Source organism: Phyllostomus hastatus, unplaced genomic scaffold, assembly GCF_019186645.2.
Source record: "Phyllostomus hastatus isolate PE091 unplaced genomic scaffold, TTU_PhHast_1.1 phas_contig_148, whole genome shotgun sequence".
Classification (NCBI taxonomy): Eukaryota; Metazoa; Chordata; class Mammalia; order Chiroptera; family Phyllostomidae; genus Phyllostomus; species Phyllostomus hastatus.
The window spans coordinates 16,584,718-16,610,635 of NW_025333607.1; the positions used below are offsets into that span (position 1 = coordinate 16,584,718).

Below are 25,918 nucleotides of genomic sequence, written 5' to 3' on the forward strand. Positions count from 1 at the left end.
CAGCAGGAAATCGGTGCTGGGCGGGGGGTGTGGGGAGGGGCCGCAGTGCTCAGTGTGGGCGACCGAACCTGTGGTGGCCAAGGTGGGCCTCCACCTGTGGGGACTGCCTGTGGGGAGAATGTCACAGAAAGAGTGCTCCCATGGGGAGAAGGCCTGGCCTAGGGTGCCCAGAAAAGGTTAGCAGAGGTCCCGCAGGGAAGTGCAGCCAGCATGGGGAAGCGGAACCCAAGCCCGATGGGAAGGGGATCCAAATTGGTGCGCAGGTGGGGGTTCAGCACGGGAGGGGCAGAGCCCCCTTCCCTGGGTGGAAAGGATGCATACATACATGGCTTCAAATGACCTGCTTCAAAAAATGGGGAGTGATTACAAAGAACACAGTGTATGGACAAAAATCACCCATGAATACCTGGCGGAAGCCTAACTTTTGCTAGTCAGAATTGAGTACCAGGAGTAACAGAAAAAAATCAGCAGTTAATTAGAACCAGAGGATGGGACTCATTTCTATCCACTAAGCTGTCATTTATTCAGGCAAACAAGACGGAGATGACGGTCCCCATTAGATGACTTGTCTAATTAGACCAAAAATGCCATCAGGAACTGTTGCTTACACTGGAGTCGGAGACAAATTGACTAAGTTTATGGGGAGAATGGATTGCAGGATGAGGCTGGCATACGCAGCGACTGAACGTACGTCCAGGCAGAGACTTGCCGATCTGGAGTCCTTCCACTCCAAACATACGCTTGGGACTGCCAGGCATCAGACTGCACGAGACCTGGGTTTGGCACGCAACTTACTTTCTAAATCTCATTTTCCTCCATTGAGTGACTCTGGCAGTCATTAAATAAAGTCACAGAAAATAATTACAGGTAATAAACCGATAATTTTTGTCTTTAGCTATTTTTCACATGTTTACTTAAACCAGGACGGAGGAGTGATCGAAAGATTCGCTTATTAGAGAAATAATTATTGGGCAGCTAGCATGGGTCAGAAACGAGGACAGACGTGGGAGACCGAAATGATGATGGCCACGAGATGCCTCTCCGCTTGTGGGTTAAGAGGGACCAGCGCTGTTATCTCACAGCAGAATGCACAACGGAACTGTGACTAAGTGCTGTAAGAGCGGTACCTGCAGCTCACGCTAAGAATGTAGTAGGTGAGGTAAATGCCAGAATAAGAACGGCTGGGGAAGATCTTGTCTTACTGACTTATTTTCCACTGGTCGGCGGTGCCACTACCTTCTACCACTGTCGGCTTCACTGTTTCAGCATTTCTCTTGAGTCGGAAAACCTCCCGGGGCGGGGCTTCCAGCAGGCCACGGTTAAAATGAGCCTCATCCTGAGAGAGAAGTTCGGGTGTGGGGCGGGGGCCAAGAAAGCTAGTACCTTCCTTAGCTTTCTACTAATTAATATCCTGATGCTAATTATCCCGAAAGGGTTAGACACTGTCAATTCACGGACACAGTTGAGTCACAGAACAGAGTTCAGTGGTGCTGGTGAAATAGTGGAGGCACGAATTCTCAGGTTGACGGTGGACACACTAGGTGACCCCCATCAGGCTACTAAACCTTTGGGCAAATTGTGGAGTGATGACGTCGAAGAAAAGCACTTCATTTCACAATTTTATCTACGCTGGGCTATTGCTTAAATCATCTCAGGCTGATAGGCCCCTCCCCTCACAATGTATAAAACCCCCTGTATGCTAATACTACTTTTAAACTTGTGCTTGTTTGCAGCCACAAATGAACGGGGAGATTTGTCATTATTGGGTAAGGAGAGTTGTTATTAGGAGACTCCTGCTGAGGAACAACTGCCTCAAGTCAAGCCAGGGCTCTGCACAACCCCCGCGCTGGTGACTTACCTGTTCCTAAAGTAGTACTGATGCGCTAAAGCCGCGGACCGAGCCTGCAGCCTGGCCAGCGTGGCCATCGCCTCCCCGCCTCTGCTGTCCCACTGCTGTTACTACCGGTCTCCAAGGCAACCGGGCCAAACCAAAAGGCAGGTACCGGGGGGGGGGTCCGACTTTTCGTCTATCCCACGTTTTCACACCCTATTTTAGTTTACAAGCTATTAAAAATTAATCAATTTTGAGTAGGAGACCAAGTTTAGTTTATTTGCCTCTGCGCGTGAAAACAGGGGACCGAAGGCGAGGCACGCAGACGGGAGGGGTCGGAGGACGGGTGGTTGCTCCCGACGTCCGGTTTCCGCCTCGCGTCCGCTTCCGGAAGTTCAGCTCAAAATGCTGAACTGCTCGGTGCAAGTCGCTGGTGCGGTGGTGGTTGGAGTCTGTCCTCGGGCCTGAGCCTCGAGGCCAGGCTCCCGGGTGTCGTTAATGTTCGGGGCCGCCGGGCGCCAACCGATCGGAGCTCCCGCCGCCGGGAACAGCTGGTGAGGCTGGCGGCCCTGGGGATGGGCGAGCAGGACCGGGGTGCTGGCCGGAGGCCGCTGTACCTGGCCTGGCAGGGGGAGGGAGAGGTGGCGGACGACCTGAACACGGGCCTGGCTCCCACGCGTGCCTGGGATGCTCGCGATCTCAGGTGTGTGCCAAAGACCTGCGAAGGAATACAGTGAACGCTGGCTGATCGCTTGTCGAACACTCCGCGGGATTTTAGGAGCCAAGCTTTCGGTCCTGCCGGGGCAGTTCACTTCCTCGAGATTGTTGACAAGATTAGGAACGGGAAGAAGGCCTCCGAGTCCCGTGTTGCCCCTTTGAAACCGCCTAGATCGTACCAGGTGTCTTGGAAGATCAACTCCCAGAGCTCTAGAGTTCTGGAAGTTTGGCAGTGGAAGCGACCTCACCTTCCCAACCCGCTCCACCCTTTTTTTTTTTTTCTTTTTTAGAGTGGGTGTAACCTACCCATTTCTGTTCTGAACTATAATGAACGTTTCATTGTAGTTCAAAGGAGATCGGTATGGGAGTTTCCTAAGGACATGTAAATGCCAGGATTAAGTCTGGGGTTTGACTAGTCCACAGTGACACATCAACCAATGGCACTTGAGAATAATATATTGCTTTGACTTTTCAAAGTGCTTCCACTTTATCCTCCTGACAGCCCTGTGATAGATTATTACAGGCTCAGAATACTTAAGTGACTTGTCCCAAATGGCCATGCATATTTTAGTCCTAGATCTGGGAGCTGGGTGATGGATTTCCAGTGGAAAACTCCAGTGTCTGTCCTATTTCCTCCTAGCCTCATTTCTTCCAACCGTACACAAGACAAGCAATGAAACAAACATGCAGATTTTCCACTGACAGTTAATTCTCAGAGCAGATTTTCCGCTGACAGTTCTCAAACGTAAATGTTGAACCACAAGTGAAATGTGGCTAAAAAATGTACGTCCATTCCTAGATGCTGTAGCAAATGAGAACACGGGGAATTCTAGGAGTCTGTGACCTCAAAGAATTTATTTTGCATCACCTATCGCTGGAAAGTTAAAAGAGTATCTTGTTTGAAATGTTTTGAAAGTGGTAAAACTCTGTAGTTCATTTGATAATGATTGTAGATTGGTTATGTTCCTTCTAATACATTTTCCATTCATCAAAGCAGGGAGTACAATTTTATTGTGGTGATGTGATTAGTATATAATAAAACATATATCTCTAAAGTGTTTAGTATTTTTTGTTTTATCAGTAAATATACCATGTAACCACTATACCAAGCAAGACATGAGAGATTTCCATCACCCTGGAGTTCCCTCTCCAGGGTACCTATCTTAATGTTTCCCTATTTCATATCTTATTAAGGGAGGGAGGCAAAATGGACTGTGTAGATGGGTTTGTTCTGGTTGTGTTGATACTGATTTGTAGGATAGGAGACTATACAATTTTTTAGAAAATATGACTCTTTCAACTCTCCCACTGAAATCATGGTAAGGTACCTCTTTATAACACAGCTCTCCTTTAAAGAGCATATCAAGCTTTCACTGGCAGCATATGACTCACCCTTATGACACCCGAGTATAAAATAGTGTCTAGCACTAAAGCAGTTTTTTAAGTTGATTTTTAGGGGGTGAGAAGAAGGGAGAGAGAGAGAGACATCGATTTGTTGTTCCACAACCTTGGTGTATCAGGACCCCATTCTAACCAACTGAGATATGTGTCCACGCCTGAATCTGTGTCTTTGAATGAAATTCTTAAAATCATGCCTGATTTTGCAGAATGAATGTGTTCCAAATGACTGGAACCCTTATTTTCTAGTTTATCTCCACAACTATCCTGTCATTCAGTGTTTCTTAATGGAAATTTTTCATTCATTGATAGGACATTTACAATACTTTGCTTGTATGTTTCACCCCAGTGGAAATCCCAGTGAGCCTGGGGAAACTACTACCAAGTGACAAGCTACTACCAAGTTGTTACTTAGTGGCAGGTTTTACATACCTATCATCTCTTGCAAACTCTATTGAGATAGGGTTTTGGGTTTTTTTTTGTTTGTTTGTTTGTTTTTTAACTGTAGAATGGTGAGGGGGCAAATATCGTTAAGTAACTGGCCCAAGTGTCATATTTGCAGTATGACTCCAGTATATTTTACAAAAATTCTTAACCTTCCTTGTATACTGCCTATGATATCTGAATAACATATATCTTAAGGAATAGGTAAACTGGACAGTATACACCTGGATTTGTTAACTGACCTGGAATTCCTGATGTATCTTAACTCTCATCTTAGCTACAACTTACTCTCTAATGTCAAAGCAGCAATTGGGGAAATGTAGATGGTTTATCTTTTTCTCAACATTTTGCAAAATAGAACTGATACTATGTTTTATAGTAAAGAAGCCTAAGGAAGAAAAGTTTTATACAGTTAAACAGTAAGGATCCTGATTTCTTTGTGTGTCAGGAAATGAATATATATTTTTGTTCATGTTAATTTTGTAAGTGATTCATATGTTTTTATTAAAAAAACATGAAAGCAGAGAGTGTCTGCCACCTCCTGACTCATCATATACATACATTTTCAAAATTAGGATCCAAAATATATCTAACTTGATACATCTAATGTTAACCTTTTAAAATTTGTTTTATATGGTGAACAAACAATATTTACTATTTAGATACACTTTATTTTTACACTTAATAATTTATGTTTAAATTCAATTTCTGGAGTTTTGGAAGAAGTATTTTTAAAGATTGAACTAAAAATACCTGTGTTGATTCTGGACCTTTGTTCCTATAGTTTCATTCCTACTTGGTATTTTGAGTTTTTTTTTTTAGGTCTGGAATACTGCATAGTGGAAAATGTGGATTTTTTAATAACAGCTCTTTTTTGTTGTTGTTGTCTTAAACTTAGATTCACATTGTCACATTTGTCTGAGATGAGTTTCTGTTTCAACAATTAGGAATCAGAGCAATGGGCACTATGATTTTGGACGTATAACTCCTTAATCCAGGTAGAGCTTCTTAGCATCCTCATCTACGGCAAGCTGTACACCTTTTAAACCATCTTTCATAATGTGCCCTTAACTGACACATTCGCTTAACTGAAAACTTAGAGTGTCTAACTTGTCAGTATGACAGAGATTTTGAAATCTGGATTGTCTACATTTTCAGTCATCATATTTTTCCTTGGCTATTTGTTCATTTATTTAGTCCTTCATTAATTTGTTTATCCAACAGATTTTTTTTAAACATCTGTGATGTGTCATGCATTGTGCTAGGTGCTTGCAATTAATATTCAATTGTCTTCCTTCTCATTGCTAGTCTAGGACTTCAGAATATATTATATATTCAATACATATTAAGCAGTTACCATGAATAAGCAATGAATAAGACTAATTGCCTACATATAGAAGCTGCCTGGGTGCTTTAATATATGCATGTTAACAGGAATTGCTGTGAATTATCTTTTAGATTGTAGTGGGTTTTTTTTTTTTGTTTGTTTTAGACTTTGGTGTTATTTCATTCAGGCAGTTTTTTATTCAATAGCTTATGTCTTGAGAGCAGTTAGCGTATAAGGAAGGAAGCGAGTGTCTCTTGCAGTCATTAAATGAAGTAACGACAAATCAAAAGTGTGCTCTTCAAATTTAAATAATCAGTAAATTTGCCTTATTAGATCCCTATTTGGAAAGTAGAATGAGACTTTTTTTTTTTCTTTTAAAGCCGCTTGTGGTTTGTTGCTCACCGAGTTGCTAGGGTGAGGAGGAAAACAAGGCTTCCCAGTGCACCGTGGTGACAGAAGCCACAGTGGCAGCTGCCAGCAGCACCTCCACGGAGTGCGCGCTGCTGGGACTCTGGCTTCCTGTGAGCGAGGGGCGGGGCTTCGTGCGGGGGAACTGCTTGCCTCTGAACTCGGAAGAGTGATTTCCTTTTTTCTTATATCTGCATATTAGTAAGAAAGAAGCAGATCTAGATACAAAGCATTAATTGCTTTTTAACGTGGGATTTTTTTAAAGGTCTTGAAGATCTTTGGAGTCTTCAAGAAGTCCCTGAACTTCTTGAAATTGTATTCAAGACGTTTGCACGTGCCTGTTGTTGCCACGTTCCCCACCATGCAGTGGGCCAAGACCTGAGAGAGGCGGAGGGTCTTGGATTTTATTATGATACATACCTCCAGCATTCATGCTGTGGTTGTACATTTTAAGCAGACGGATTTGATATTTCCATGACCAGTGTCTCTTATTTAGCGATGACCTCTAGCCATCATCCCTGTTGGAAGCTGAAATAACCGCTGTCACACAATAATGCCCCAGTCTCATCCTCAAGAATCCCTTCAAGTTAGAAATTATACCCATTTTCATAATGAATTCAAAGTCCTGAAAGGCAAGGACCTACAATCCAAGGTTACTCTATCCAGCAAAGCTATCATTTAGAATGGGAGGGCAGATAAAGTGCTTCCCAGAAAAGGTCAAATTAAAGGAATTCATCATCACCAAGCCCTTATTATATGAAATGTTAAAGGGACTTACCTAAGAAAAAGAAGATCAAAAATATGAACAATAAAATGATAACAAACTCACAACTATCAACCGAACCTAAAAAACAAACTAAGCAAACAACTAGAACAGGAACAGAATCACAGAAATGGAGATCACATGGAGGGTCATCAGTGGAGAGGGGGAGGGGAGAAGGGGGGAAAAGGTACAGGGATAAGAAGCATAAATGGTAGGTAGAAAATAGACAGGGGGGGTATAGGAAATGGAGAAGCCACAAAACTTATATGTAGGCTCCATGGACATGAACTAAAGGGAAAATACTGGTGGGAGAGGGGTGCAGGGTGGAGGGTGATAAAGGAGAAAAATGGAACTGTGATGGCATAATCAATAAAATATACCTAAAAAATAAAAACCAGAAAATAAGGAATTTGCCCAAGGTCCCATGCAGCACTCATGTTCTCTAGAGTTCCCTCTCAGCCTTCCCCCACCCCCCGCCCCCCGGAGAATCTTATTCCATATTTGTTGCCTAATATTAATGTAATGTCAGTAATTATCTACATGTTTCAGAATAACAGAGATGCCCTCAGGCTGATGCTATCTTTTTCAAAAGGAGAGGAAAAGTTACTGCTAATGGATGGTTTAAATAGTTAGGTCAAGGAGTTTCTAAACCAGCCCAAGTAGTCACACTTGGAATGTTAGGGATGTTTAGCATTGGCTGGCAGAGGGACAAAGTTGACCTTTGACCAAAAATTTTTACCTACACTCAGCACATCAAAGTTTGGGTTGAATGTCCATCTTAATTGCTCAGCATAATTTAATACCACCTGAGAAAAACAAAATGCTTATCTACTTAACTTCCCTTGACAAAGTCCAACTTTATAGAGGTAGTGGGACTATAATTTTGTTTATTTGTACCATCTTAAAACAACTACTAATGAAATGTTACATTAGACATCATGATCATTACAAACTATTCCCAAAATATTTCATTTTCCAATGAAGAGGAATGGATTTCAAACAAAGAATTTGGTTTACAAATGTGAATAGAAAACTTTCAAATTAGCAAAGTGGTAATATACTGAATTCTACTATTTACAAACTTTTAACCTATGGATACTTAATAAACAGATAGGGAAGTTTCCGGGTGTCCCCTTCAATGGGAAAGGCCTTATTTGAGAAAATATCTGGAGGGTAAAGTGTTACAATGCAGTGGTCTTCAGTGTGACTGCGGGCAAAGGAAATAAATGAGCTACTGATCATGTGATGGTCTCTCACAACGACTTGAATTCTGTGAGGCCAGAGATGCCGTTCGTTACTCCAGAACCAGGGGAGGCTGTCTTCTTTTGGACAAAGAATCCTCATCATAATACTTGTTAAATGGGCTTTCAGTAATTTTTTTAAAGGTGCAGCATTATATTCAAAGATAGCAGGTCTTTCAGAGTACATTTCTTCCAAAGAAAAATAGTGTTTAAGGAAAAGAATAAAATATTGAATGTAATAAAGGGGAAACAAAAAGGTAATGGCCAACACGGAGGTAATGAGGGAAAGACCCATTCGGTTCTTTAATGCCCTGTTCTGACCTTGAGAAAGGAAACAAGACATATCCGTGGCCCTCCAGAGTCCATTAAAAAAAGTGTGTGTGTGTGTGTGTAGTGATTCATAAATGTGTCCCTATAAGCTATTTCAAAAGTCAAAAGAGACAGACCTGGAAAACGCAGACTGCGGTCATGGAAAGACAGCATCTTGTGCTGATTGCTCACGGCGTACGCACTGCCGGACCATGACAGCATTGCTTCTTTGAACTTGAACTCCGCCCCCTTCCACGGCCCACACTGCCCTGTGCCTGCTCTTGGTGCAGGCCTCTTGTCCCTTTTCCCCCGGTCAAAGGGATATAACACCCAAGTGCGAGTCATTTGGCTGTACAGATACGCATACCCAGTCTGTCTCAGCAGTTAAAGTCCACCACCCCCAGCTGGCTCGATCATCAGCAAAACTGCTGGCTGGATTGGGTTTCCGGCTATAGTTGGGCCGTCACCCGGGCTCTGGGACCAGACTGGGACCAGACTGCCGGAGTCTGAATCTGTTTCTACCGCTTCCTAGATGTGCCTCTTTGGGGAAGGGGCCCTTAGCCTCTGCCCCTGTGCACTTCATCTACCAGCACACAGGGTCATTGTGTGGGAAAGAAATCAGGCAGTGCATACGCACCACTTAGACGTGGGCCTGGTGCATAGTCAACACTCAAGGGTGAGAGGCTGCTACAGGTGCGTTGCCTTATACACGGTAAATCCAGTTGACCACAACGCATTTGTGTCCAGGCTACCATTAAAATGAAAAAACAAAGCTGGAAGTTGCCATAGGGAACTTGCAAGTGCCTGAAATGATAGACAATTGAGGACAGGTGAAGCAGGGGTCAGCCGACTGTGGCTTGCTGTCACTGGGCTTTGTTTTCATAAATAAAATGTCATTAGAATGCAGCCGTGCCCGTCCATTTACGTATTTCCTGAGGCATTCACCCCGCCCCCCAGAGATGGGACAGTTGAGTGGCCTCGACAGGGACCCAGGGACCTGCAGAGCGCAACAAGCTTCCTCGTTGGCCCTCTGTGGAAAAGCGTGCCAGCCCCTGCTGTGGACCCGAGAGATTTCACAGTCCTCTACGATCCGAGTATTGTCACCCCTAAGTGCGTCTGGCAGTCGGCTGGAGGAGCGATTGCTCGGAACTTTCCCGGGCAGCGTGCATATGTGAATCACCTGTAATGTTCACAAAAGGCAGTCAGAATCCCGACCCCTCTAGCACATCAGCTGATTTCGAATCTCTGCGAGCTGGGTTTGGTTGGGAAGGACCAGCACAATTTATCAAAGTTCCCAAGGAGTACAGGTGTTCGTCCTTGTCGACTGACTCGTGGACACTTTTCCTACTTCCGTGGTTTCTGTTTATTTTTTTGAAAAAAGCCAAGAGCTTTTTGGTGAACACACAACACACTGTCCAGATGACATATTTTAGAATTGCACACCCGGAACCCATACGCTTTCATTAACCAGTGTCGCCCCAATGCATTCAGTAACAAATTCATACAAGAACACAAACAAGAAGGCCCAGTGACTGTTTCAGATGAGCTGGGAGAGAAACGGTGGGCCGTTGTAGACCAAGTTCAAGTCTGAACTTGAACGTGGTTTCTGAGTCGCCGGGTTATGACAAGCGTGTGGTGTAAATCTGTGCCCTGCGTTCGATTAAACTCTTCTCCCGTACATCACAAATCCCGAGAGGGCTGGTCAGCCTCGGGCCACCTGGCATGTCCTGGTGTGACCTGCGGGGCCCCAGTAAGTAGAGGGGTGTATGTTCTTTCTTCTCAGAAGTGGGTTGGGGGATTGAGAAAGTTCTCTCTCTGTCTCATCTAGGAAGACGGGCTCTAGGGAAATGGCAGGAGGAGGCTAAAGGACAGTTTTTTTGGGGATTTTTTTAGGCAGAAATAACTTTTCCATAATTACACAGTAAAAATATAAAATTTCTGAGACCTCCCATTGCTGATAGTGTCTTGACCTGATTCCTATGTTTAATAAATGAACCTCTCTAAGACAAAGGAGCTTAAAATGATCAGAACGTTTGAAGCTCGAATATCCTGGATAGGGAAGTTCAACAGCTTTTAAACACTTGTGTCATGACTGCTGGTTTTACTTAGACTTAGAGTGGATTGTCTGTGTGCTGGAAGAAGCTAGGTTAACGTGGCCAAGGCCGACCGTGTGCTTTAACTGTTTTTCTCTCTCCAACACGCAGGCACTTCAGCCGGACCATGGAGGAGCTGGTTCACGACCTGGTCTCCGCGCTGGAGGAGAGCTCGGAGCAGGCCCGCGGCGGCTTCGCCGAGGCCGGAGACCACGCTCGCAGCCTGTCCTGCCCGCTGAAGCGCCAGGCGAGGAAGAGGCGAGGGCGGAAACGGAGGTCCTACAACGTGCACCACCCGTGGGAGGCCGGCCCCTGCCTGAGCGAGGGCTCCGACTCCAGCTTGGAGGAGGCGAGCAAGGACTACAGAGAGAATCACAGCAGCAGTAAGAAGGATCACAGTGACTCCGACGACCAGATGCTGGTGGCCAAGCGCAGGCCGTCGTCAAACTCAAACAACAACGTGCGGGGCAAGAGGCCTCTGTGGCACGAGCCCGACCTGGCGCTGGACGGCCTGGGCAACCGGGCCCTGCGCCGCAGGCGGAAGGTCAAGCGCATGGCCGTGGACCTGCCGCACGACTTCTCCAGCAAGCGCAGCATGACGCAGCCCCCGGACGGCTGCAGGGACCAGGACATGGGCCACGACAGAGCGTACCAGTACCCAGAGTTCACCAGGAGCAAAGTCAAGAAGCGGAAACTGAGAATCGTCAGGCAAGGCCCCAAAATCCAAGACGAAGGAGTGGTTTTGGAAGGCGAGGAGATGAGCCAGACCAGTAAGGACAAAATGGAGTACGAAGAGCAGAAAGTCTCCGACGAGCTCATGAGCGAAAGGTGACTTTTCCATTTCCTACTAATAAATGTAAAGATAAGTGCCGATAGTTTGGTGGTGGCATGTGTTTTGTATTTTAACTAATCCAGCTTTGAAATAATTAAGAATTATAATCATGGCAGTGGTATTCCTGTGTAACCATGGTCGTATTTCCTGATAATTTATGATGTTTCACACAAAGGAAAATTGCTTATTTGATTCACACGAAGTCTTTTGATTGTGTAATAATGACTTAATTTTCAGCTACAAAGAGAAAAAGAAATAGATTTTTCCTTGAGAAAGGACGCGTGTTCGAATAATAACTCATCGTAACTCTTAGAACTGTGTTTATAATTATTTGTTTAATACGGAGTTTTCGTACTTGGTTCTGTTTTGGTTTCACAATTTATCAGTTTATTCGATTACTGAGAATCAGATGTTGATGCCACTTCAGCGTCCGTGTGACTCGACATTTCCAGTCCGTAGCTTGCTAGGAATTCTGATCGCTTAGGGGCTGTAGAACCCAGTGTCCAGTCCGGACCACCTGACCTTGTCCTGAGACAAACGGGGGAAGCCGGGCCCTTGAGCCCTCGGTCTGCTCTGTCCCTTTAGGAAAGCGAGTCCCCTGCAACGATTCTCCGCCCCATTGTAGTGGCGCCAAAAGGTAAATGCTCCTTTTCCTTTCAGACAGGTCCAAGAACCACTTGTAGGAAATGAGAAAGTATCGACACTGTTCACCCTTTTAGGTGTTCTTCAAACCACATGCAGAACAGCAATGCAGAAAAAAACATTCCTCGAAAATGGTCTGGGAAAGAGTGTGTGATTTTTATTTGTAGGGCTGACATTTTAATCGTGTGGATTGTGACCTATTTACATACGTGTGTAGGTACAGGGCCCTAGCACAAATAATGCCCCTCTTTTATTCCAAAATTATAAGCATGTCATTCTGTAACATAACAGTATCACACTCAAGCACTCCATATGACACTTTAGGTGAAATGTTCAAATTAAAACTATAAATTATTATACCCGTATTATAGCCCTACCAACCATACTCAAGCAGGCCTTACTTCTGCTGGGCCCTGCATATCAAATATATAGATACACACACATACATATCTATGTGTGTGATATATGTGTGTGTGTGTATATATATATATAAAGTATTGACACATTTTGGTTTTTCTTATAAATGTGATTATGATTGCAGATATGAGTAGGACCTCCTGGCAAAATTTTACAGAATAGACCTCTTCTTAGAGATGGTTTACTTTTTATGCATTTTTTCTAAAGAGGTGAAAATCACAGATGTTTCAGGGGGGCTCTGGAAAGTTTACAGTATCTGCTTTTCTTCCACAGAAGTTGTCGTTTTAATACCAGGATGATCGGTGTGTGCTGGTATTGGGCCCCTGTGGCCAGGGGCCGCTCAGCTGGGCATAGGAGTCATTATCTCGCTCACTCTGGGAGGGAGGACGTGTGGCGGTGGAGATAAGTACCCGATTCTGGATTATTCATAGATCGCCTGCTTTCCGGATTGATTGTCCAGGCCCCTCCTTTTATTGATGTCTGCCTTTTATTGACAGACTTCTACCCTGGGAGAGAAATGAGATGGAACTCCTTATTTCTCTTCATTGTAGAAAGTATTTGAATGCCCCAGATATGCTCGGGATGCCCAGCCATCCACAGACCAGGTCCAGGTTTTCATAGTGGATGTTTTGACTCTTGAACAAACTAAAGCAAATTTTTTCTCTTACTTTAAAATTTAACCTATGAGACTGGTTTTCTTGTTACTTAAAAGTTAGGCACATAGTCCTTTTATGGGAAGACTGCTAAATATTTAAGGTATTTGTCCGAGTTCAGTTTTTTGAGAGTACTCCCAAAGCTGTTCTACTATTAAAAGCTACATATTTCCTTGGAGCCCATGTAGAAATGAGAATTGAACTACTTCAGTCTGTGTTTGATCAAACGAACCTTGAGTAACTGTTTACTCTTCCCATGGTACCAAGACTAATGCTAGGACAGAGCTGTTCTCTGCAGCCCCGTCTTCTGAAGCACCCGACAGCAAACGCGGAGACCGCAGTGTGCTCAGAGGAAGGGATGGTGGGGAGGCCTCCGCCAGGAGCCATGAGTTAATGCAGCACTAAGCCCGACGGACCCTGGAGGGGGACTTAGCGTTCCTGGGCAGGGGAGTCTCTGTGCACGGGTGTAGACTATGAAGCTGGTGTTTGGGAAAGTACGCGGAGTTCACTGCTGGAACCGAAGTGGGGTTGAGACCAGCCAATGAGCAGGTCCTGACAGCCTCCTGTGCTGTGGAAAGTGGTTTGCGTTTCATCTCACACGTAATGGCAAGTCCGTGAAGAAACTCAGTTGGATTTGCATGTTGTCAATTAGATTCACATGTTGTCCAGATAGCAGATGTGATCCTGAGGACAGTGTTCTGTCCAGTTTTCAGCTGATCTCCAGTGCGTCCTCAGGTGGGCGGGGGTTCTGGCCGTGGCAGCAGAGGGGCCGCTGGGAGAGCCGGTGGGAGTTCACCCGCGAGGATGATGGAGAAAGTGGACTCCCAGAGGAGGTCCAGGTTTGAAGAAGAGAAAATACAGGGAACAGCTGGGGGACAGGAGGTTGGGAATAGTGTGCACGCACTAGTTCAACAAGCCTTCTGGAGTATCTCTGAGTACTGCATTACAGAAGTCACCCCAAGAAATGTGAGAAGATGCGCCCCAGCGGACAGGCCGTAAGGCCATCAGATGCTGACAATGCAAAGTCTCCCTTTCCTCCAAGTTTGTGTCCTGACGTACTGAGCACATGATGTGTGGAACGTTCTAGCTAGATGTTACAAGGTGAAATGAAACTGTGCCATTTAAAACAGCGGTCCCCATCCTTTTTGGCACCAACCTTTTTGTTTTCATGGAAGACAGTTTTTCCACGGAACTGGGTGGCGGAGATGGTTTCCGGGTGATTCAAGCCTGTCATGGTCAAGTTCACCTCCTGCTGTGTGGCCCTCTGGTTCCTAACAGGCCCTCCGGTTCCTAACAGGCCCTCATCCAGGCCTCCGCAGCGCCCCGGGGGTTGGGGACCCCGGGTTTAAAACACATGTAAAAATATCTCCAAGGAAGACAAGGATCCTTAAGTACTAAGAGCTGGTCTTAGGGGATTCTGATTTCCTGGTGTCTTTAAGAAGAGGGGACAAGGCAGAGAGAGATGAGAGGGGAGATGGGGATACCCCTGGGAGGAAAAGGGTGAGATGACCGGGGATGGGGATGGAAAGAATTCAGGTGAGGCCCCACCCGTAGAGAGCCTTGAAATCTAAATGGAACCCAACCAGTGTGGAGGAGTCATTGTAGATTTTCACCAGAAGTCTATGAAGAGTACTCAGATTTGCAGAGAAGTTTGCAGAGACAGAGCCGAGTGCCTGGGCATGGCTCCCATGTACCGCACCCCCGGTTTCCCCTGTTAGTAACATCGGGCTCCTGTGTCAGAAGTAATGAGCCAACGTGGACACATGATTAAGGGAAATCAGCATTTTAGTAGAATTCCCTTTGTTTCTATTCAATAACCTTGTTCTCTTCCAGGATCCTGTTCAGGATATCAGAGGATTGTTAGTCTACAAGTTACATTTTGAAAAGGAGCCTGGTTGTTACGTGGAACATACTAGAGGGGGCAAATCTGAACTCAGAAAGAGCAGAAGAACATTTACCAAAAATAAATAAATAAATAAATAAATAAATAAATAAATAGACAGGTTCACAGTCCTTTGTCCATAAATCTGAATTCCAAAAGCCATGAAGCTAATTTATTTGTGGCCAGGCCTGATTTGACCTCTATTTAACGTGGACATTCATTCACTGAATTGAACGACTGTATTGATGTGTTTGATTATGGACCGCCACCTTAGACCCCTCCTTGGGCATTTTAGTACATACCTTTCTAAAATGGGAAGAATGCTGAATTTTAAATGCATTCTGACTGAAGGGCTTTGGAGAAAGAATTTCGACCCCGGGTTTGCAGGCCAAGGCCCTCCCCACACTCGAGTTCCGCTGGCGGGGCGGACGGGAGGGCGCCTCTGGTCTCTGACAAGAACAAAGTCCTGTGGAGTCTGCGCAGCCAAGTGGCAAAAAGATCGAGTCCGTGATGTGTCTTTAAAAACTACTCTAACATCACTGTGCAGAGAAGAGTGTGTGTGACGTGTGTGTAAATAGGGAACGATGCGTTTGGTGCTCTTAGCAAGTATTATTTTCGTTCATTAGTACTTGGGTACTGTAGAGAGCTTCACACATTCTCTTCATTTGGAGAAAGAGGAAAAGGTACTAATTCAGAATTCCCTGGGAAATGTATCTCCCAAATTCCTACAGTTTTTGTTGATTTAAAAAAAAAAATCAAAGAAACACTGCAATGTTTTATATTCAGAGAAAAGTAGATGGATTTAGATGTCATCTATAATTTTAATCCTAAACTCGATTTAACTATTTAAAACAGATTGAGATGCATTTTAAAAAAATAAGCTAGGTGACAGAGTTCTGCATGTTAATGGAAAATGTATTATGATATAAAAAAATCAGCTGGGGCAATCTTCTGATGATAAATTAAGAATTGCCGTGAAAGGAGAATACATGAGAAACTTTCAAGAACATCAGTATTTTTTACAGGCCAAACCTCTTATTACAGCACTTGTTCTTGTGGCTTTTTAACTAACCCTATTATCACATAAGCATCGCTTCTGCTAGAATGGACAGTGACAGTTTACTCCTGTCATGTGAATACCTACTGTTTGCTTCAATCTGTAGGCTAGCTTTGACTCTGTATCACAATCTCGAACTTCAGGGGAAGTGATGCGAACCTGTGATTTTTCTCACAACCCCTCCTTCGTATTGGTAACATTCTTTTTCGCTCAGCTTTTGCTCAGAGGGACCTTAACTTTGGATTTAACGAACTTATTTTTTTTCTTCCTTGCCAAGGAACAGAGTTGTTGGGAACCCTTCAGTAATGTCTTTCCCAGAATATTTGCAAACATGCTCATGGAGAGGAATTGCATCCCAGGCCCTTGTGTCCCGCGCACTGAAGGCAGGAAGTCTCAGTCTGCTCTTGACGGAGCCTTTCCCGTCTAGTTGAGTGGTGGTGCTCCCAGCTCCAGCCGGTGGGCATGGCAGGAGCAAGGAGCGGTGAGCATTCGATGAAAGCGGATCATAAAATGCATCCGTTATGTCCGCACCTCGTGGCAGCCACATCTGGCTGACTGTCAGGGTCCCATTAGGTTCCCGTGGTTGTCTGCGCCAAAAAGAATGTGCTCTGGAGCGAATGGAAGCAGGGTATTTGCAGTTGGATTAAAAAAAATCATCTTGTTTTCTTTCAGATCGTTGTCAGGCTTCAGTCCCATCCCAGAGCTGCCGCGTCTCTTTAAAATTTTATGACCGAGAGATCAATCGTTCTTTTGATCTTTTTCTCTCCTTTTCCCTCATTGCAGCGATTCCAGCAGCCTCAGCAGCACGGATGCGGGGTTGTTCACCAATGACGAAGGCAGGCAAGGTACTGACATGTCATGTTTTCTCTCTCTGTCTGGGAAAACGTCTGCATTGTTAAGTTGTGCTCATTCCTGATGATTTCCTATGTTGATGACTGCAATCCATTTACCTTACACACACTTCTTAGTGGGCTGGGGTTCAGTTTCCTGACGTGCTGGGAAAGCACTGCGTCTTCATGACCTGGAGTAATTGATTACCTCCAAAAGCCAGTGTGTGGAGTTAATAATGTTCAGAAGGATTACCTTCCTTGAGAAAGCTTTACATGCACCTCAGTCTTCTCAGTTTTGATTCTTTAGCGAGTTCCCAAGACACTGGTTCTCCATCTCTGCATAATTTTGAAAGTATCTAATTCTGTTTAAGCGTCTGTAAGGTTGGATTTGCAAGTCATTTGTCATTTTCATTTAGTTGTGACATTCAGCCATCCTATCCAGTTTGTGAGTAGACAGTTTTTGGAAGTTCAGTATTATAAACTATTAAACAGTAATGTTTCGCAACTTAGAGCTTTCTTATCTTTGAAATTTCCTGAGGTTTTTCATACCTTAGCATGGCGTTATTTTGAAACCACCTGTTGTGGAAGGAGATATGAAAAACTAAAAGGGGGAAGTAGGCCTACATGCAAATACTTAATCATAAATGTTCACTTCCTTTCTCAAGAATCTTTAGAGGGAATTAATAAATTCTAAGGGAAACAACAAAGTTTATTGTTTTCAATTATTATTAAGTGATCATGTGTGGCTTACTGATGAGCCTTTTGTCCTGGATAAATAGGTGCATACCTTTTTTTTTTTAAAGGCCATACACTTTTCAAACTTGACACTTTGCTGAAATATGGTAGAACCTTAGAGCTAAGATATACCTAAATTCTTGTTAAAATACATGTCTCCCCAAAGTTATAAGTGAAAAAAAAACTTTAAAAAGCAACAATTTGTTAAGCCTATCAATCTTTGAAAAACATTGAGTACCTCAGAAAAATATGCTAACATTCATTGCAAGTTTATTATGTTTTACATTACTAAGTGCTTTTTTTTTGCACTAAATTACTCTAAGTTCTTATTTAATTCTTAAAACATCCCTGTGAGATTTCTGTTTTCTTAATGATAGTGAAACCTACTCTAACAGAGTTGACGTTAACATCCCAATGCAGGAAAATACCAGAATTCTAACTGGTCTGTCTGATGTAAGAGCCCAAGTTCTCAATCTTTAGCTAATTGACTTCCCTATTAAGAATAAGGTTGTGAGCCCTGGCTGGTGTAGCTCAGTGGATTGAGCTCGGGCTGCGAACCAAAGTGTCGCAGGTTCGATTCCCAGTCAGGGTACATGCATGGGTTGCAGGCCATGACCCCCAGCAACCGCACATTGATGTTTCTCTCTCTATCTCCCTCCCTTCCACTCTCTAAAAATTAATAAATAAAATCTTAAAAAAAAAAGAATAAGGTTGTGTATCACATGAAAAGTAAAATAATATTATTTTTCTATAACAATGCTGTCTTAATTGGAATTAAGATCTAGGGTAGTCAGTTTTAGGGGACTCCCTTTCTTTTCGCACACTTATGTCTAATCAGTGTAGTTTTAATATAAAAATCAGCCAGGGTGTGGAAGGAGACTTGACTTTGGGTGGTGAGTGCGTGAGGCAACATAGAGATGGTGTATTGTAGAGTTATATAAACACTTGGAACTCGGGTCATTTTATTTAAATTTTTAAAAAAGTTTTTTTAAAAGATTTTATTTATTTATTTTTAGAGAGGGAAGGGAGGGAGAAAGAGAGAAACATCAATGTGTGGTTGCTGGGGGCCGTGGCCTGCAACCCAGGCATGTACCCTGACTGGGAATCGAACCTGCGACACTTTGGTTCACAGCCTGTACTCAATCCACTGAGCTATGCCAGCCAGGGCTAAAATTTTTTTTAAAGAAAACAAAAAAATTAGTAAAAGAACTGATACTTATGTGCTTTTCTTAAAAACTAATTTTTATTAGATCCTCCATTGAAATAAATTGGTGATTCCAGTGTTCCAACTGCTTTTACATTTTTTGCTGCCTCATAATTTGAAATATAGCTACTTTCCATAAAATCATTTTCAGTCAAAGCCGAAGATTTATTTTAAGTTTGCATTTTACAGTAATTGTGATGGAGAGTTTGGAAATCGGCGCTCTGTTTTTCCAAAGTGAAAAAGTTTGTGGAGGTGGTGGTGACCCTCTCCGAAACGAGAATTCGTAGTTAGATTCTAAGAATCACAAAGAAGGCCTAATGAATATCAGATCCTATTCGAGATGCTGTTTTTCTCTTATTATTAAAAAACACCTGCCTCCTGTGTTTCTGTTTATCCCTTTCTTTATTATTCCCTTTTTAAACCACAAAACACCGCTGGCACCCAGCAGAGTCGCGCCCACGCTGGATCTCGCAGTGCGGCCCGTCCCTCCGCGCTGCTGTCCCGCAGGTGCTCAGACGGCCGTGGGCGGTTCCCTTGTGCAGACTCCGCACCCGGTCCAGGGCGGCCTCCCTGTAAACTCTGCGCCATTGTCACTTTTCATTTCAGATCAACTTTCTCACAACCATTTCTTAATGAACTTAATCAGATTAATTTTGTTTAGTCACATCTGTTCATGATTGTTTCCCCTTTTGCACTCCATAGAAATCATGAAATTAAGCTAATATGCACCATTATCAGCTGCAAAGAACACGGTCTACAGTGTTAACACCTTTTAATTCCCAGTAGGAGATTAAGGCTTGTTTTTCCTTAATGTGGAAAGTGTAGTAACTTAAATGGATTCCCCCTACAGTTTTTGCCAAAAGATTAACCAGTTTATTAAAACCTAGCATTTTATGGTTTCATTGATGGCAGTTCTTGTTGTAGTGTTAAAAAAAAGTATTTCTTGCCCTCACCGTGGTAGCCCATTGGTTGGGTGTTGTCCCGCAAACCAAAATTCCTGCAGTTCGATCCCGGGTCTGAGCACAGGCTTGGGTTGCAGGTTCCCTAGCCCGGGTTACTTGGGATGGGTATGAGAGGCAACTAACTGATGTTTCTCTCCCTTCCTCCCTCCCGCCCCCTCTCTAAAAATAAAACAAACAAAACCCAAACATTTCTTAAGTGAAGCTGTGGGATAGAATAAAAAGGGTTTTGTTTTGTTTTTTTCTTTAATAGGTTATATATATGATTGCCAGATAAAATACAGGGTCCCCGGTTAAATTTTAATTTTAGATAAATAACAAATTATTTTTTTGTTTAATTATGTCCCACGTAGTATTTGGACATAGACTAAAAATAATTTTTATTTATTTATTTATTTATTTTTAATTATTTTTTATTCATTGTCAGAGGGGCAGGGAGGGAGGGACAGAAACATTAGTGTGTGGTTGCCTCTCATGCGCCCCCTACTGGGGACCTGGCCTGCAACCCAGGCATGTGCCCTGACTGGGAACTGAACCAACAACCCTTTGGTTTGCAGGCCAGCACTCAGTCCCCTGAGCCACACTAGCCAGGGCTAAAAATTCTAAGTACTATATACAGGATGGGGCAAAAGGAGGTTTGCAGTTTTTAGTACCTGAAACACAGGGCTTATCCTACTATTATCACGTATTAATTATTGTATTGTTTTCCACACAAACTGCAAACCTCCTTTTGTCCCATCCTGTCTTCGTGTTAAAAATGAATCGCTGATCTGAAATCCAGATTCCATTGCTGCCCTGTAGGCTTGAAACCTGCCCCCGACAACGGTGTTCACTGGGGTGGTCACGCCGACTCTCTGGGGGGCGTTCTTGTGTCTGCACAGGCGACGACGAGCAGAGTGACTGGTTTTACGAAAAGGAGTCGGGCGGTGCGTGCGGCATCGCAGGAGTCGTGCCCTGGTGGGAGAAGGAGGACCCGGCCGAGCTCGACAAGAACTTACCGGACCCCGTCTTTGAAAGTATCTTAACTGGCTCTTTCCCCCTTATGTCGCATCCCGGGAGAAGAGGTCAGTAGCACGTCCTGACTGGTGGGCACAGGGGACTAGTGGTCAGTCTAGGAGGGGTCAGGTTCCTTGAGGGAGGACCCGCTAAAATGGAAATGAAAGAGCCTAAATGGACACTTGCTGTGCTTTCAAATTATTAGAAAGGTTTATTCACATTCCCGCTAGGCCCGTGGTGACGGAGAGGGGGATCCAGAGGAAGGAAAATCCCTGATACTTAAATAATCAATGGCTGTGCGCTGACCCCATTAGAACCCTACCTGTCATTGAGTCTGATCTTTTATTAATAAGGATGCGCTTCTCCTTTTCCCCACTGCTGTCCCACAGGTTTTCCCTCCTCCCACTTCCTTTCTGAAGCTGTAATTGATAGGGTCTTATTCTCCACTCCAGTGATCGCAGAATCTCCTAAACCGGGTACTTTTGATTTTCCAGGTTTCCAAGCTAGACTCAGTCGCCTCCATGGGATGCCTCCCAAGAATATTAAAAAATCTGGAGGGACCCCCACTTCAATGGTAGGCATGCTTTTCTGCTTGATCTTTGTCATGTTTGGTTACATATCCATTTCCATGCAATAAAAAGCCACATCCTCACCCCTGATTCCTATTCTAATGTGATCCTTAAAAACGATCCATTTTTTTGTAGGCTCCAAACTGGACCCGTGAGATTCCCCTATAAACCAAATCTTCTAATGCTAATAAATTAGTTGCGTTTTGAACATCTGGGGAATGGCACTCGAGGGAACCTGGCTCCCGTCCTCTCCCCCCGGAGGAATGTCACTGAACTGAGAGAAAGACGGGGCTGTCTTTGCTGGAGGACTGGCCTTCTTCCTCTAGGCAGACGGGGACCTGGTGGGGGAGGCCTTCTAGGGACCTAGGTCGGCCCAGGGTGGTAGAAACTACTGTACATTTTATATACTCTTCTCTTTGATGATTTTTTTTTTTACATTGAAACCATTTATGTATCACTTGCTTTGCCAAACTGCTAACAAAAGCTAGCAAATCAAAACCGTCCAGGTACCACATAAGTATTCTTAATGTTTATATTGTGACTGGTTAAGAAGTAATTTTTACATTATCTGTTGTAAAAAAAAATGCAATGCATTAATTAGCATTTATGGTTCATTTTTAGAGCAATCTTATATAACCAGCATTATTTATAATATTTGCATTTTACTCAGGGTATTTTAACAAGGGCTAAGATGAGTAGTAGGGAAGGTTGATGATTTTTGCTAGAGATTGTATTTTGTTTGTTTGCTTCCTACTGGGATAATCTGCTCTGTATTGCAAACTCATTGTATTTTATTCTGTAGTGTTCATTGTACTGCAAACATCATCCTCGTTTTAAACTAGCCACCGAGGTCACCAGCCTGTGCTAGTGGAACCAGTTACTATTACCTTTAAATCATGTGCTCTGTCAGATGATACCTGAAACCAATCAAAATGATCGCTCTGGTTTAGAGCTTATGGAACTCATGTGAAAACTGATACTGCAACAAATACTGTATGACGCTGAATCACATTGTCATGTGTAAAAGTGAGAGCTGTGTGCTCATTCTTGGAGTGACAGAGCGTGTGTGTCACCGAGTCGGGAATGAACACTGGCAGGAGCTCGCTTTCCCCGAGCAGAGGGAAACCCCGCGTTCCCGCCGGTAGTGTAATTCAGACACTAGACTGCGTGCAGGCCATTGGAGTTTTGCAGAATGGTGACATTAAAATGATCAATATTTTTATTACGTTCCAATAATGGATGAAAACTGTGATTTGACACATGTATTTTTATATTATTGTATGGATTGTTAACTGGTCATCTAATGGCTGACTTAAATAGGAGGCTTGGGAGAGAAACTTAAAGTTGGCATTTCCTTTCTGCAGAGTGATCACAATCTGACAGATCTCAGCAAAGATGTTAAGTGGGAGTGCGTGACATCTTTCAGATTGCTTGTCTAAACTGGAGAGATTAAAAATGGCGACGTGCAACTTTGAGTCTCTTTACCTTTGCACATTTAAAGTGATATTTTAGAGATACAATAATGTGGTGTTTCGTAATTGTAAGTAAGCTTTTCTGTGCTATGTCTTTTGTGGTGAAAATTCATGATTCCCCCCCCCCCCCCGAATTACACAAATGCTTTTATTTTGTATAATGACTGTCTTTTGGATCTGAACAAGTCACTTTAAGACCTTGGCCTATGAACTTTGCCTTACCAATCATGAATCTAGATGTATGCTGTCTAGTTCTTGGTTCAGTTTTACCTATTTTTATTTTTGGTTCATTGCTTGCTTGAGCAGAGCGGGGATTTGTAGCCCATTTTCTAGGCTTATTGCAATCTCGCTGTGGTATTTTATAGAAGCTATTACAACTGATAGGCTAGCTTCATGGTTTTGATGATACATGGCTTAACCATAGTAAAAAGCTGCCTTTCCTCTCTAAATTGTAAAAAGGTGATTAAGTTGCACTTGATGGAGATATACTCTGTGTGTGTGTTTATCATGAAACCAGTGCATTGGGCCATAAACTGTTTTCCGAGTCTATGTTTTTTTGTATTCAGAGTTTTACTGAAGACAATGGGCTTTTTCAGGTTTCTTTTTCTCCACCCTGAATTGTCCTTGTTTGGATTTTTAAGTACTGTAATTTTTTTTTTCAATAAAATATCTGACTTGGGCAAGAAAGGTAAGAGTTCCAGTTTGTTCTGATATTCTAAAATTCCTCTGCCACACTTTCATTTTTGTTGCTGTTCGTGTTGTCCATATTATTTCCAACAGTCTCATTTTAAAAATTCATAATCTCACGAAAACAACCGTCATTAAACAGTCCCCATGACATCCGGTAATAAGAACTGAAATTGAATTCCTTAGGTTTTTCACGTGGGAAGACCACATTGCCTTGAAGAGAGATTAGTTTTCAGGGAAACACAAGTAGATGCAACCTATAAAAAAGAATGGTGACCAAAAAGGTTTTTTTTTTGGTTGACACAGCTGAGTGATGACCGCACAGATATGATGATGGTCTTTGAAGGAAGTGACAGGAGGAGAATCTTTTACTGAAACGTTAATGCAAACATTGGGGGAGGGGGCAGAGTTTTCTAGTGGAATTTTCACTCTTCGCCATAGTTGGGTTCTTCAGACACTGAGTTAGCAAACAGTGAATTTGCTCCTAAGGGAAAAACGGGGTTAGGTTCCTGTGAGCCTCCGATCCCGAACTTTTCATCAGCCGATCGTTACATAGCCCTGTCTTATGTGTGCTTGTGTTTTAAAGACCCCTGCTTTAGTTTATACTGTTGAGTCACTACCATGGAATCCATGGCCCACACCCTCTGACTGGTGCTTGAACAAAGCACGTCCGACACACGTATTTCCTCCCTGAGGCCCGTCACGGCCTTCGTGAGCTGGGGACAGCAGGCAGGACTGCAGCTCTGTGGCCGGGGGCATTTAAAACAGTGGGTCACACACAGAAAGCACAGAAGGGTGAGTGAAGGGACACTAAAACCAGGAAGAAGTCACTTGTTTACAGCCTCAGAGCGGTGCCGCTTTTGACACCCGTAGGGAACGCAGCTGTGCATTAGTGGCCCCGAGTTTTCACTGCTCTGCTCGAGTCCATCTGTGAACGACCTCGGGACGCAGCAGGTGCTGATACCGGGGCGACAGACGAATTACAGCCAGTAGGCCAGCTTGTGAGGGTGGGACATGGCAGTAGGCATGGGCATCGACTCTGTTTGCTTTTGTAGGACACTTACAGGTTGTGGAGTCAGGCCTTGGGGAATCTCCGCTGTGGTTCTTCTTTTTACTTGTCGTTACAGTTTGAACCTTATTTTATCTTTCTCTTATAAACGGAAACAAGAATTACTGTGCAGAAGTGTTATCAGGATTTCATGAGATTACGTTTCCATAGTGGGTGCAGCACCATCTCTGTCATGTAGTGTAGATTAAATAAATGATAGTTACTGTTGTTATTAGATAGATTGAACACAGAATCTCACAATTGAGATAACACATTTATATCATGGGTCAAAATGCAGAACTTCAGACTTTAAAACTTCTCGGTACATAATTTATATATAATATGCCTCAATATTTAAAGTGCTCTATGTTACAGCCTTTTTGATTTCTTTTATACCTCGTTTATTTTTCAGCTGGCTGTTGCCTTTACTATGGTCTGTGAAGAATAATTTGGAATTATTTTTTAGATTTACAGTTACTGCATTAAATCTTAAAACTTAATTTCAAACTAAGAAACTGTTCTGAACACTTCTTCCCTCCTACCCCCAATGATTAAGTTATTCATTTGTAGAAAATCCCATACTATTTAGGAGGTTTGGGTCCAGAGTTACCTGATTTTCAAGAATCACTTTGTCCACATGCACAAAGGGTTAATGCAGACAGAGTCCTGAGTGTTTACATTGAGAGGTATTAACTGGTGCTGTCTTTCCCTCTGAATAAAGCAGCAGTTTCTCAAGCCCAGACAATCAGCCTTTAATCTTCACCTCTTTTAGGGGAATTAAGCAAATGATAAGTCCAAGGCGTATCCTGGGGCCATCATCCAGAATCTGTGCTCCAGTGCAATTCAGAACAATAACCTTCAGAATAGTGACCCATCCCAGAACCAACGTGGAGATACACCACACTTGCAAAGTGACTCTGGTCAGCCTGACCTAAGCATAGCATTTCAGCTAGCCAGGACGACCTATTTCCGAACATCCTGATTAATCCTTGCTTTCCATGGAGATTATTTTTACTGTTGTCATTTTTTAACTGGTGCTCTTTCAATGGGTATCACTTTTATCTAAGGTGGCATTCATATAGAGGTCCGTTGAAAGATCAGGAACCGAATGGGTCTATTTGAAATACAGGAGCTGAAATCCAACATAAATATTATGTAAGAGTTATTGGAGTCTATCTAAAAGACTCCAATTGTATAATTATTTCTAGTTTTTCATATGGCTGGAATGAAGAAAAGGATGAGGGGGTGGGGAAGGTGGTGGTGATTTTGTCAAAACAAGAAAAAGTGAACCTGACTTATTTATACATGTTTATCAAGTGGAGATGTCTGAAAAAAGTAAGTGAACATCCACCTTTAAATTGTCTTACTGTAAAGGAAGCATACGGTTCATATTCAACAATACAG

At 43.3% G+C, this 25,918-nt stretch overlaps 2 protein-coding genes across 5 annotated transcripts in view; one reads left to right on the forward strand and one right to left on the reverse strand.

Moving 5' to 3' along the window:
- The window catches only part of SPATA17 (spermatogenesis associated 17), an 85,179-nt gene extending 83,253 nt beyond the window's left edge, over positions 1-1,926 (reverse strand). The window contains exon 1 of the mRNA XM_045817746.1: positions 1,859-1,926. Coding sequence (XP_045673702.1) covers positions 1,859-1,926 — 68 coding nt within the window. The remainder of the gene's footprint in view (positions 1-1,858) is intronic.
- Positions 1,927-2,224: 298 nt separating this feature from the next.
- The window catches only part of GPATCH2 (G-patch domain containing 2), a 120,352-nt gene continuing 96,658 nt past the window's right edge, over positions 2,225-25,918 (forward strand). For 3 of the 4 annotated variants that reach the window (XM_045860511.1, XM_045860519.1, XM_045860527.1), the window contains exons 1-5: positions 2,225-2,385; positions 10,643-11,359; positions 16,798-16,859; positions 20,624-20,806; positions 21,233-21,312. In XM_045860511.1, coding sequence (XP_045716467.1) covers positions 2,330-2,385; positions 10,643-11,359; positions 16,798-16,859; positions 20,624-20,806; positions 21,233-21,312 — 1,098 coding nt within the window. In that variant the 5' untranslated portion in view covers positions 2,225-2,329. Of the gene's footprint in view, positions 2,386-10,642; positions 11,360-16,797; positions 16,860-20,623; positions 20,807-21,232; positions 21,313-21,442; positions 23,479-25,918 lie in introns of those variants that run through there. The other variant, XM_045860536.1, reaches the window with a different exon arrangement.